Source organism: Genypterus blacodes, unplaced genomic scaffold (genome assembly GCF_046128005.1).
Source record: "Genypterus blacodes isolate CSIRO-AG114 ecotype Tasmania unplaced genomic scaffold, CSIRO-AGI_Gbla_v1 ptg000003l_1, whole genome shotgun sequence".
NCBI lineage: Eukaryota > Metazoa > Chordata > Actinopteri > Ophidiiformes > Ophidiidae > Genypterus > Genypterus blacodes.
In genome coordinates, this window is record NW_027466817.1 from 9021720 (window position 1) to 9035588 (window position 13869).

The window sequence follows — 13869 nt, forward strand, 5'->3', positions numbered from 1 at the left end:
AGCTACTGCTCCAACCACAGGTGCACAGATACGGAGTGAGGCACACCGTGATAAGAAGAAGACCAACATGTCATAATAACGATGAAACCTTTAAATGAATCTGTGGAATGATAACAAAAATGGTCAGACACAACAAAAAATATTTGGAATCCCCCCCCGTCTTCCTTTCCCATGATAGTTTTGCTATGCTAGTTAATGCAAAGTCCTAGTCGTAGCAGAAGTTTAAACTTTTCATATGAAAATTATCTAATAGCTTCACTGGTCTGCTCTAGTTTTAGCCTAAGATATAATATTTTTTGTTTGTTTTTTACCTAAAATAGGTAACATGGAAAAGTGTTTCGTTAATTCATTCAGGCAAACGGAGGGCAGCCGCGGGGTCCTTGAGGTCCGTGTGACGTCACTCCCTCGCTCCTCGCTTTGGAAAACGTGGATGGTCACAGTGCCCGTTGAACTGTGTTGAGATAACGCCTGTAAGTTTGATCTCACCTTACCGGTAACTTCTGTAACTACGGAAACGTTTAGTTTATTGTGGTATGTTCGTTACCTGATGGGTGACAATCGAAGTTACAACAGAGCGGTTCGGTTTAGCGCTCGATGCTAACCAGAGCCGCAGCTTCGGCTAGCTAGCAAGCAACAGGATATGATGCGAGTCACCTGGGGAGAGAACTAAAGTGCTTAGTGTCATAAGTCTATTTTAACAAACGTTTTTTTAACGTTAGTCTATTTATTCCACCTGTACACATGTTTACATTTAGTTATATTCATATCGTATCAACACATTCTTACATTCTGACACATGAGCACATGGGTCGAGTTCTAAACTTTGACTTTATGATCCGATAGTTTGTGCAGACGTCAGATCTTTACCGTGTGGAGGTTCTGCTCTGGTAAATAGAAGCAGACCTGTGCCAGCTGACCTGAGGCGCCTGGCTGCTCCATCACGCACAGGCACAGTGTAACATCATCATCCATCACGTTTCTGTCCTCAGGTTCCTCTGATTGACGCTGAACAGGATGGAGTACATCCAGACTCCTCCCACGAGTAGCCAGGGCAACATGTAAGCTCCTTTTATAAGTGTTTAAAGTCTGCCATCTGTCCCCTTCACACTCAGTCTGTCTGTCTTAACATCCAGCTATATCAGCTTTACTTTGATCCTATAGAGATGTAAAATGTGTAATAAATGTTTGTGTCCATCACGTTGTAATCCCGTACGTTTCCTCCAGCCTGTGCTGCACCTGTGGCGTCCCGATCCCTCCCAACCCAGCCAACATGTGTGTGTCCTGCCTGCGCACACAGGTGGACATCTCCGAGGGAATCCCCAAGCAGGTCTCAGTGCATTTCTGCAAGCAGTGTGAACGGTGAGCTTGATATCAGACGCAGTAATGACGTCATGGTTTTTGTTGTAGTAAAACACTGAAAGCCCCTTTATCTCTCACACACACTCACCCTGTTACAGGTTTGGCCCTCCTCACTACATTGACATGAATGATGCTGTATTAATCATCACAGCGTTCATCTTGGACTCATCACTGTTCTTCCCTCTGCAGGTATTTGCAGCCTCCGACCTCATGGGTGCAGTGTGCGCTGGAGTCCAGGGAGCTGCTGGCACTCTGCCTGAAGAAACTCAAAGGCTCAATGAGCAAAGTAAGCGTTGAGTTGTGTTGATCCAACATGGCTGCGGTTCCTCCAGGCGTGTGTTTTGACTCTCAGATCTCTCTCTCTCTTTCTCGCTCTCTCTCTCTCTCTCGTTCTCTCTCGCAGGTCCGTCTGATCGATGCCGGCTTCCTGTGGACAGAGCCGCACTCCAAGAGGATTAAGATGAAAATCACCATCCAGAAAGAGGTGAGGGAGGAAACACGCGGTGGCTGCTGGATCGCTTTTACAATTCAGATGTGCTGTACTGATCCCAAGAGGGAAAGTGACAATTAAGTGTATCTATATATTAATGAATATATAGAAGTTGTTGCACTTCCCAAGCTGCTCCAGCAGTGACGTCAGCACATCTTAAAGTCGTCTTCGCGTCTTCGCTTCTGTGCCGTGCTGTAACTCCTCCTCCTCCTCCTCTTTGCTCCTCTGCAGGTGATGAACGGTGCGATCCTGCAGCAGGTGTTTGTGGTGGAGTTTGTGATCATGTCCCAGATGTGCGACGACTGTCACCGTGTGGAGGCCAAAGACTTCTGGAAGGCGGTGGTGCAAGTCAGGCAGAAGGTGAGGCGTGTTTATGAACATTCATGTTGTGCACTGTGTTTTTAATGGATGGTTGTTTTATACATTTATGATCCTGATGCGTTTCTCTCACAGACGTCTCATAAAAAGACCTTCTACTATCTGGAGCAGCTGATCCTCAAGCACAAGCTGCATCAGAACTCCCTCAACATAAAGGAGATCAACGGTGAGTCAGTGTGTCCTGTTCTCCTGGTTCCGGATGGTGGATTGGAGTTTGCTCCTTGCATGCTCTTCATATCTGGGCCAGAGATCAAAGCTCTTGCGGGGAGCTTCCACATGTGGCCGCCACATTTCCAGCAGAGCCTCATCTGCCCACCCGCTTCTGCATTTTCTGCACGCGTCTGCGTTCTGTGCCGGCGCCGACCCGTGCAGAGCGTCTGCCATAGATTTATCTGTCGGCTCGCTTTGATGGTGTCGCTCTTTTCTCTCTCTCTCTCTCAGACGGGATCGATTTCTACTACGGCTCCAAGCAGCACGCTCAGAAGATGGTGGACTTCCTCCAGTGCACCGTCCCCTGCAGGCGAGACCTCAGCTCCTCTATTTCACTGAGACACAAACACTTCCACACACACGAGCTGGGTCCTCACATTAAACCCTATACATGTCTTTTCACTTTCAAAGGTCAAAGACTTCCCAGCGCCTCATCTCCCACGACATCCACTCAAACACGTTCAACTATAAGAGCACCTTCTCCATGGAGATCGTCCCCGTCTGCAAGGTAAACGCCACCGTGTTGTTTTTTCATTTCAATCATTACATCATTACAATCAGTCCTTCACTTTCCTGACTGTGTTGTGTGTATGAGGTCAGCTGAGTGTCAAACCTCTGAAGCCTCTCCCGGGGGGGAACGTGGACTTCATGTCGAGTCCCTCTGACCTCGCTTTTGCTCCCCTCATCCGCTTGTGTTTGCTTTGTGTCGTTGCCAGGACAACGTGGTGTGCCTTTCGCCGCGGCTGGCGCAGAGCCTGGGTAACATGGGTCAGGTGTGTGTGTGCGTCCGTGTCACCAGCACCATCCACCTCATCGACCCCAACACGCTTCAGAGTGAGTGTCCGCCGCCCCCCGCCGTGTCTGTCTGTCTGTCTGTCTGTCTGTCTGTCTGTCTGTCTGTCTGTCTGTCTGTCTGTCTGTCTGTCTCTGTGTTATTTTCACGCGTACAGATGTGTTGGAGCTCCTTTAGTCTGCCGCTGCACTAAACTGACCCCAGTCTGCTGACCACATGTTCATCACACACACACACTCACTGAAACATACAGTGAGTGTACGTTACACAGGCTCTCACGCGATGTCGGCTTCTATGAGGTGGAGTCGATGGCAGCATGGTGAAATCAGCGGCTGTTCGTCGTTTTTTTTTGCGAAACACATCTTAAAGTGAGTGAGTTAAGGAGGCGCTCTTCCTCCTCCTCCTCCTCCTCCTCCTCCTCCTCCTCTTTCTCCACACAGAGCTGTGACATTTTGAAGCCGCACACGTTTTTAATTACTGCTCAAAGACTTTTTTTTATTTTCTGCTGGAGAAAGTTTTTTCCGAGCAGGCGGAGCCACGGACGCCTGCAGGCAGGAATGAGCTGCAGAGGCAATTAGTGTGTGTGTGTGTGTGTGTGTGTGTGTGTGTGTGTGTGTGTGTGTGTGTGTGTGTGTGTGTGTGTGTGTGTGTGTGTGTGTGTGTGTGTGTGTGTGTGTGTGTGTGTGTGTGTGTGTGTGTGTGTGTGTGTGTGTGTGTGTGTGTGTGTGTGTGTGTGTGTGTGTGTTGGTGCACGCGCCTGGATTCATTTTATTTACTGTACACACACAAACACTCTGAGGAAAAACATATAAAACATATTCCACATCTACAGTTTGGGCTTTTAACCCTTTACACCCTGAAATACAACCAGACTGCATTAGTGCTTGAACACTCCTGCTGTGATGTCGTTTACAATACAGACATAAGTATCTAAAATGATTTAAACATTAGGAACATTAAACTTCTCCTGGCCTCCAAATGTGATTTAAAGTGTTATGTTAATAGATTGAACTTTACTGAGGGAGTCAATGATTTGTCCCTCTGCAGTCGCTGAGGTGGACGGGAACACGTATTGGCGCAACCCCTTCAGCGGCCTCTGTAACCCGCGGCAACTGGAGGAATTTATAGTTATGGATACCGACGTCATCCGAGATCAGAGGCTGGGCGCCGGAGCTGGGACGCGATCCAATAAGGTGTGTGTGTGTGTGTGTGTGTGTGTGTGTGTGTGTGTGTGTGTGTGTGTGTGTGTGTGTGTGTGTGTGTGTGTGTGTGTGTGTGTGTGTGTGTGTGTGTGTGTGTGTGTGTGTGTGTGTGTGTGTGTGTGTGTGTGTGTGTGTGTGTGTGTGTGTGTGTGTGTGTGTGTGTGTGTGGCACAGATTGCATCATGGGGGAACGTTGCTTTTCTGGTGCTGGGAAAAAAAAATCAATAATATTCCATCCCATTAAGCTGCACGTGGGATTCAAACCAAGTGTGTGTGTGTGTGTCACAGCATACCCTGGCTGAGGTTTGGGTGCAAAAAACCTCAGAGTTGAACACCAGCCAGCAGTATCACTGCCGCACATTCCTGGGCCACCTGCTCAACATCGGAGACCTGGTGCTGGGGTGAGTCTGTGTGTGTGTGTGTGTGTGTGTGTGTGTGTGTGTGTGTGTGTGTGTGTGTGTGTGTGTGTGTGTGTGTGTGTGAAGGAGCAGGGAGACTCTAGGTGTGATGCAGTGAGAGGTGACTGGGCAGCAGGACCATCTTGAACACATAACATGCGTTTGATTTCTACAAAACGTCTACACGTGAACCATCTGTGTTTTGGCTCACATGTTTACTTCTCGCCCTGCAGCTTTGACTTTGCTAACTCCAACGTCAACGACGAGAACCTGAACAAGATGAACCCTCACCACGTTCCCGATGTGGTAAGACACAAGAACCAAACCCCACACATGTGATTGATCGTTGACCTCTGCTACTATATCTAAAGGCTTTCACGGTTCTGATGTGTGAATGTCGTGGACTCTCCTAAGGTGCTGATCAAGAAGAGCTACGACCGCAGCAAGAGAGCCAAGCGCAGGAACTGGAAGCTGCATGAGATGGACAGAGACCGGGACGGCTTGGACACGGTCGATGAGAGGTAGAGACTCATTAACGTCATGGTTATTACTGAAGCATCTCGGTCCCAAAGCTCTCTGAGAAGACGAGGACAGATGTGTGAGGAAGAGGCGCACGCTGTACTTCTTTGTGATCATTTGCTTTTCCATCTGCAGACAATACCAGGAGTTCCTGGAGGACCTGGAGGAAGACGAGGCCCTGAGGAAGAACATCAACATTTACAGAGGTGAGCTGCCAAAGTTTATGTTGTCGTCATTTTCACTTTACTCTGGTGGAGGAAAGTTTCGATCCGGTTCCGAATGACAATGAGATGAAGATATGACGATAGACGACAGCATAATCTTTTTCTCTCTCGCACACACACACACACACGCTCGGCCTCATGAGCATTGCGCCTGTGTGCGTCTGGCGTGCAGCCCTGATGGCGAGTCATGATTTTGCCTTTCAGACGCGTCAAAGATCCCGGTGGAGAGCGACACGGACGACGACGGAGCGCCTCGCATCTCCCTGACGGAGATGCTGGAGGAGATGAGCCTGAACGACGCCACAGGAGGCGAAGGAGCCGACATGATGACGGAATGATCCGACCATATGATTACACAGATGAGTTACGACCCAACACAGGCGCCGCTCTGACTGTACTGAGTGAAACCCTCAAACGCATACGTCAACAGACGTAGAAACTAAACTTTCACATCTTCAGACTGATCGGGTCTTTGCTGCTGATGAAATATTTACTTTTAGTACTCTTCCATCTTCCTCACATATTTACAGATTTGAAGTGATATTTGATGAGCCGAGATCATGATATCAAAATAAAAACTTGTCCTTGAGTTTCTTTTTTTGTGAGCGTTTGTTTTGGATCCATCAGGCTGAGCTAAGTAGCCCAGATGTTCCTCCCCTCAGCCGGTCTGCAACTTATTAATAATCGACCGTGAAGAGTCGACTGATTGTGAATTTGAAGATAAAATCAGATTTTCCTTTTCTCCTCTGCAGAAGTTGTTGAAAGGTTTAGGGAGAAAACGATGCGTGAAGACGGAAATCTGAAACTAATTTGTGATTATATGCAGCAAAAAGATGGGAAATAAGTCATCAACCTGAGGAAACGCATTAATTTGGATGAAGTGCTGATTTGTTTTTAAGGTTTATCGTGCTTTTGATACTGTGTTCACTTCTCCTGGCTCAGAAACATGAAGTGCTGTGCTGGATGCAGCCACCAGGGGGGGCTAATGCTGCTGCTTACGGTGCATTTAACAGAACAGATAGGGTGGTAAAGGCTGACGTTTGACTGCAAAAACATGCAAAAGCAAATCAGCTGCACCGTGTACGTTGAGCTCCACGCTGTGATTCACAGGTTGATGAGGGAGATTCAAACCCATAACCCTCAGTCTGTGTGAGCTCAGGCCCACACGGTCCTGCCTGAAACATGCAAGATACATGTAGTTGAAGTCAATTTGCTCTCTCTTCACTGCATATTTATAACATAGAAATTAGGGTTTGGAAGTCAAACAATAAATGGCAAAGAAATGCAAATATATGTGCGCTGTTATTCAAGTATATCAACATAGTTTTATGGCTTAATTCCTTCTGTAATCACATTTCTGCAGTTTGCATTTGGTGATTTTAATGGGGAGAAGTTCTTACTGGGTGAGGAGGCACAAATCGTACAAGGAGAACATGGATCATCTGGATTAGAGCTCTCACAGAGCACCATGCAAACTGCAGAGTGGAACATGAACAACATAAGTTTGTAAGATTCATAAGATTTTGCTGGCTGGTTGGCGGCACGTTTGGAGCCTCCAGCGGCGTAACGCCCAGGTGTGCTTGAGATCGTTTCCCCTTTCAGACCAAACCTACACTAAATGTGTCTAGGAGGAGGAAGAGGCGGAGGAAGAGGAGTAGCTCTTGTTTCTCACTAACCTGAGCTGCTTGTTAGTGGAAATCAGATCTACTTGGGAAAGTGAATGAAGTGAATCCCTATGGGTGGAAGGGGGGGGGGGGGGGGGGGGCTCTCCTCTGATCGACCTCTTTTCTCACCAGCTTTGCATGCGCACACACACAGAGCCCTCGTGACCCACAATGCTTTGCCTCTGGATATTTCCCTCTCCTGTAACTCATTTTCAAAGTATTCCAAGCAGAAGAGGCATTGAGGCTTGGAATGTCAGCAGCACCTGGGCCATTGTGCTGAGGGTCTCTGCAGGCTGATGTGGGTCTGAGATTTAGTTCAGTTACAGTGACCAGGTTCAGGTCAGGTCGTCCTCTGCTCAGCGACACACTGCCTGCAGATGCACATCAAGCCGTTATTTTGCAAATTTCAAGTAAAACGGGGAAGTCACAGGTTCAAAAGCAAACTTATGATCTATAAAAGGGGGCGCGAAAGAAAAACTTTGAGAACCACTGCTCTAATCAAAGCGGCTCAGGACCTAACTTGACCCCCCTGCGCGTGCACGCTGCTGCGCGGCGCCGCTGCTCGTGTTTACACGTCAACACTGCGCGGTGTTGTCATGTGAACGAAGTGAGCAGGTCAGCAAACTCTTGAGCTGATGGAGATGAGATTCCCAAACTGTCTCATCGCACCAAAACAAAGGGACGGATCATCAACTGCTTTTGCCTCTTCTGCCTTGATGACGTGTGTCTGTGTGTGTGAATAATTCATCTGCACAGATAACGGCTTGCTGCTAAAACATAATGTGTGTGTGTGTTTGATAGGTTTAAACTATACATACATAAACAGAGTGATGATTAACGGGAATTCCGGGCCCATGTAAAATTAAGGACCAGAGACCCTAACCCAGGCTGTCCACTAAGCGGCGCTGCAGCACCAGGCAATAGGGAGCGGGGCACTCACTGTCTTACCAAGGCTCAGTCCCTCTGCCCGGCCAGGGACAACGCTGATTTTAGTGTCGTACCTTTTTGACCTATGTCACTTTTATCTTCTTCAGTGGTCCTGATACTTTTTTACAATTTCATTCAAATCCTTCAAGCTGCTGTTGGTTGTGCTCCATCATGTGTGTGTGTGTGTGTGTGTGTGTGTCTCTCTCTCTCTCTCTCTCTCTCTCTCTCTCTCTCTCTCTCTCTCTCTCTCTCTCTCTCTCTCTCTCTCTCTCTCTCATCCATCCTGCACAGCGCTGCCAGCCTGTCTACGTCACCGCTGTACTGCGGCGCTGCAGCATGCAGGGACGGCGGAGGAGCAGCGGGATGCGACACGGAGGAAAGTTTGGAGATGCTGCACCGAGCGGCGGGATGTGATGGAGCAAACGGATACCGACCTCAGTGCGGACGCGTGAGCGCACGTGCGTTATTCCACGGTCCCGCCACCTGCGCGAGCCAGGTGAGTGGGTGTGGTGTCGCGGGAGCATATAGGCCAGCAGCAAACTGGTAAAGCAGCTTTTGGCTTACACAAAGCAGCGCAGCAGCAGCGGGACGCGGGCTCGAATCTCTGAGGGAATCAAAGGTGAGTCCATCTGCGCCCGATTTTTCACCCGATCCTACACCTACAGGCTGCTTCATCAGGCTTCACCAGGCTTCACTCTGCAGCCGAAACACGCCGATATGACATCATGGTCATGCTCACATGTTCACATGGTGTCAGTGGCGGTATTGAACTCTCATATTAGTCTGCACTGTATGGAAAGATGGTTCTCTTATGTTGTATACCTTAGGGGTCACATTCAATAATCGATAAGAGAATAGATTGATTATGTGATATCTGACTGAATATTAGGTAAAGTTTATGGATAAAGCAGCATGTGATGACCAAAGCTGTGTGCAAAAGTGATTAAAAGTGAAACATAAAAGAAAACATCATAAATCAGTATGAATAGAAAGTGAACATACATACTTTGTGATTTAATAAGAAGCAGATCGTACACAGAGCAGGTGAGGTGTTGTATAGTTGTATGTTTTACCAGGGGAGGATGTAGGGTGTGACCGGTCGGCCCCTGGGCCTTTCCCTATCTGCAGATGTTGTTGGTATTAAAAGGTAAAATCTGGAAATGTGAAACACAGGATTGGATTCCGCTATCGCCACCGTACTCACGACAAATCTAATTCATGAATAAGGTCTGTGATGGCATCTTATGTTAATAAGACAAACATACCAAAATCTAACATCTTTTGTGTTTGATGTAAAGTTGAGCTCGTTTGTCTTGGAACATCTGCATTTCACGTGCAAATGTTAGATAAAAGGTAATAATATGAATAAAAGGATGTTTTATATCTTGTATTTTTGTTGTACAGTCTTGTTATTGTTTGAAAAGTTTTATAGAAGCACAGAAAGCTGCATCAATCCATGAAAGTGTCATTATATAGAGCTTTACATACATTGGCTGCAACCCAAAATGGTTTACAGGAAAAACTCAATGTACTTAAAGATAAACAATAACATGAGGACCAAAACAATACATACATAAAACAAGAACAATGAAACGGAATCAAATACAATTAAAGCTATTTGGGACTAAACTTGTCTGACCTGTATTAAAAACAGTTTTCTCCCCCCCTCCCAGTCTGTTTGGCAGTGTGATCTGTTATGCCACAACCCAGAACTTAAACAACCAGTGTTTTTATGGAGGTTAATTACCAACGTGTGTATGTGTGTGTGTGAGCGCTATGTTGTCTTTGCATGCTCTTCAGACTGATTTATCCCATGTGTGTCATTTTGTTCTATTGGTTTTGTTTGAATATTGCCAAATTTATTTTAATTATTCGTTTATTTCCTGAGCTTTTGATCATTTCTGTTTTTGTTTTTAGTTGTGTTGACCATCATCATGTAGTCATTTAGTAGTGCTTAAGTGATTATAAACAGTAGAAAAGCACAACATCAGCATTTACTGTACATCCACTTCATCATCATCATCATCAGTAGGCACATGATTGGTGGGATGACATGTGAGTCATATTCTGACCCTCTGTGTCATCAGTGACATTTTCCATCTATTAGCCTGTTTCAAGAGGAGCGACGGTCGGTTCATTTACACATATGAACTGCAGACAGGCTGCTCAACTTGGTTTGGGTTGTGGAACGCTTCACACATCCTTATTAATCCACACACATCCATGAGCAGCAGATGATTTTTTTCCCCATTGGCATTCCAGAGATCACACAGCAGTCCCTCCGGTGTAAAGGGAGCGGCAATGTATGGTGTATAAGAGAAATGCCTTTTCAGTGTTAAAAGTGATTCATACGATGTTACTGAGACTTTTTGAGTTGTTTTTTATGGTTTTCTCCTGTCCTATTTACTGCTGCACATGTTTACAAATCTACATGTTACTCTGGATATTTATTAGATTTTTTATAGCTTTGACAACATACTTTAAATCACCTCAAGTATCCACGAATACTATTCGACTGTGCTGTGTCCCGTGTGTGCTCATGTGTCTGCGTCCTGTCTGTCCCATCATGTGACATCTTGATCCCTTTTTCATTTCTTTCTACAAATACTTTTTACCCTCTGGGGTCTACAGTTCTGACAATTTTTTACATGGGCATGTTTAAACTTGCAAAAAATCAATCATAAATAATAATATTATTATATATATATATATATTATGTACTATATGTTCAGACTCCAAATCAAGTTTTTCCACATAAAGTTAGAGGCATTTGTTGGCACCCATGGCCCTTACAATATATTTTACACCAGGGGTTGTGACCAGGCTTCATGCAATACAAACCCCTGATCACAAACCCAGAGTGACTAAACTGAAAATGGATAAAAGATTAATCGATACATCCAGCAAAAAAACACTTTGACACTAAAATGCCCTATGTGGCGACACAATCTATTCTGTTCAGAAGTCCGAAAGTCTTGAGCCGATTCTCTTGTCGCTGCGTGTAGTGGATGTTTTCCGCGTGGTGCCGCGCTGATCAACCTCAGAGGGTAAAACTTGTAGACATTCACTCCCACTCCTCTCTCTATCTGCTGAAATGTTTCTTCATCCACTTCATCCTGCCATCTCTCTCTCTCCTTCACTCTGTCTCTCTTCTCATGGCCTGGCTCTTGTATCACCCCATAACTCTTCCCCCCTCCACTTAGCCTACAGGATGAGCTTCAAGAACATGAAGGACTACCTTGCCTGGCTGTACTACCAGTATCTGCTCATCACTGGCATCTACGTCCTGGAGCCCTGGGAAAAGTCCATCTTCAACTCCATCCTTTTCTCTGCCATCGCCATGGTGATCTACACCTCATACGTCTTTGTGCCCATTCATGTTCGCCTGGCGCTGAAGTTTTTCTCTGGGATCATTGGTGGTCAGCCTGAGAGCACCATGGCACTCATGAGCTAAGGGGAACATGGATGGGGAAAGAGGAGGAGGAGGTGACTGGATGTACAAGTTCCTAACGCGGGTCTTAACCCACTATGCACCTTGAGCCCTTTCACTCCTGCTCGCACCACGCCTCTCCTCTTTCCTGAAACACAGCTCCAGCTTATCAAGACTGAAAAGAGGAAGATCTTATGCAATGCTCAGTAATATTATCTTCTTCACATCCCAAACCCTCTGGCCTTCACCCCGTGGTATTAAATGGTCTGTATTTCACCAAAGCACATTGCAATGACCTCACCTTCACCCATTCATACACTGATGGCAGGGTCATACCATGCAAGGAGCCAACCTGCACATCAGGAGCACTAAGAGCTTGAGTGTCTTGCTCAACAACACTTCGACAGACTCCCTAGGAGGAGTCTGGAATCGAACCAGGAACCTTTCATTCCTTAGACGACCACATGCTGAGCCATGCTGCCCCCCTTAGTAGACACATGACTGTTCATAGCTTTCACACCCTCTCTGTGAAACATGCATGCATACTGTTTGTCCCATTTCTGTTTTTGTTTTGATGCCCGTATGTCCTGTGTGAATTCATAACACTCCTGGGTTTTGCATGTTGGGGTCACACATGGGGAGGTAGTTTTGCATGCTTGTCTTACTGCAGGTACGTCACAACTACTAGTCTCTCCTGTCATGATGGTTTAACCATGTGTTTACCATGTGTTTGATGTCTGTTATCACTCATTATGTTTACATGCACTTAGCAGTCTGATCATTTTGTCTGTAGTGCAATTAAGCAATACCAACAAGTAAGATACGTACCTGGGCGCGAACACAACGCGTAATCGCAAGCAGAGTTCTCCCAATGAGGAAGTGCATGCGAAGATGTCCTCGTCTGACTTTGATGTTTACATGCCCTGAGGGTGTGTTATTCTGAGTAAGCATACGATGATTTATGCTGATTTCAATCACATGGTGGTGTATACATGACATTTGGCTGAAACCTTCATTGAATCCTCATGATGGAATTAACCCCTTCAGACTATAATGTCTCATATTCTTGCTTTAATCGCAACAGAATCAAAGTAGTAACGTGCATGTAAACGTACTGACTGAGTGTGTCGCTCTTTTTTAGACGGAAACAAAACCCATCCCCAGAAATGATAGCATGTATTTAAAATGCTGAGAGTTGATTTACGGTTTTGCATCAGAACCACTGTTGCCTTCTTCTTGACACCTGTATGCACTGCAAAGCTAAGTGGCCGGGTCACGCTGCACATTTTGTACATCATCCTCAAAGAGAGAGAGAGAGAGTCGATCCAACAGCCACACAATGAATCCAAACCTGACACCACCAGAGCTCTGTTACACGCCTGTGGAATGTTTGTCCCATTTCCACATTTAACGATTTCTGTTGAGCAAACAATAACATGTGCACGAGTGTGTACCGAGCCCTCTTTATCTGCAGTGTTTTAACTGCTGGTATGTCAGGGAGGCGTGTTCAGCATGAGCAAATATTGATACAATACTCCTTTGTATTTTAGTCTTGCTTTGGTAGTGACGTATAGATTGATTTAATCAATAACCTCTAAGATTATTGTGGAACTGTTTGGCCTGAAGGAAAAACAAAGTTTGACTGGCCAACGAAAACTTCTTCCTCATCTACAGTTGGTCTATAGACAGGGCTGCACATAAGTATTAGGCAGGTACGCATGCACATAAACTGAGCTGTCCTCTCTGTACCGAGCATCCAATATGTGTCCTGTGCATGTATATGAGTACATCCTTTGCAGCTAGAGAACCGTACCACTTCCTATTCTACTTGCTGCAGCAGCACACAAACCGCCTTCACAGAGCAGAAACAAAGACATGCAGCGGTAAACAATGATTATCATTTGTGAGGTAGTATATGGTGTGCACCCTGTCTGTAGTGTGTGTGATCACATTTCGCAGTGTGTTTGTGCTTTGGGTCAAGGGCTTGCTGCACATGATCTTTAACTTTATTTATAATGAGTTTGTATTAATGTATTTATATACACTGGTAAACGCTTGGCTGGTTACAATGTCAATTACCAAAACTTATTGATTATTTATGTCTGTGTACTCTTGTGGCCATAAACCATACATTTGTTTTTTATTTTCTATTTTTACTTGCTTTGATATTCTGCTAGTGTTAGTCATTGCATTTCATCTATGTTCATTGTTGGTGTTCTTTTACCGTGAATACAAACAAAGAGGCTTTAAGTCGGCACATGATGTCATGTTGTTA

General features: G+C 45.7%; 2 protein-coding genes across 3 annotated transcripts; both read left to right on the forward strand.

The window, feature by feature from the left end:
- Positions 1-357: 357 nt before the first annotated feature.
- Positions 358-6162, forward strand: nmd3 (NMD3 ribosome export adaptor). 2 transcript variants are annotated; one of them, XM_076139932.1, is made up of 16 exons: positions 358-470; positions 990-1058; positions 1225-1359; positions 1549-1645; positions 1763-1843; positions 2081-2209; positions 2303-2393; positions 2669-2747; positions 2849-2945; positions 3154-3271; positions 4278-4423; positions 4721-4833; positions 5064-5136; positions 5245-5351; positions 5485-5555; positions 5778-6162. In XM_076139932.1, exons 2-16 carry the CDS (start codon positions 1015-1017, stop codon positions 5909-5911), a joined length of 1515 nt encoding a protein of 504 aa, XP_075996047.1. In that variant the 5' UTR covers positions 358-470; positions 990-1014; the 3' UTR covers positions 5912-6162. The 2 variants fall into 2 exon arrangements, with proteins under 2 accessions (XP_075996047.1, XP_075996129.1); XM_076140014.1 differs by having other exon boundaries at positions 407-493.
- A 2285-nt stretch (positions 6163-8447) lies between these two features.
- sptssb (serine palmitoyltransferase, small subunit B) lies at positions 8448-12276 on the forward strand. The gene is made up of 2 exons (XM_076140129.1): positions 8448-8783; positions 11368-12276. The coding sequence occupies exon 2, from the start codon at positions 11376-11378 to the stop codon at positions 11616-11618; it is 243 nt and encodes an 80-aa protein (XP_075996244.1). The 5' UTR covers positions 8448-8783; positions 11368-11375; the 3' UTR covers positions 11619-12276.
- Positions 12277-13869: the final 1593 nt, after the last annotated feature.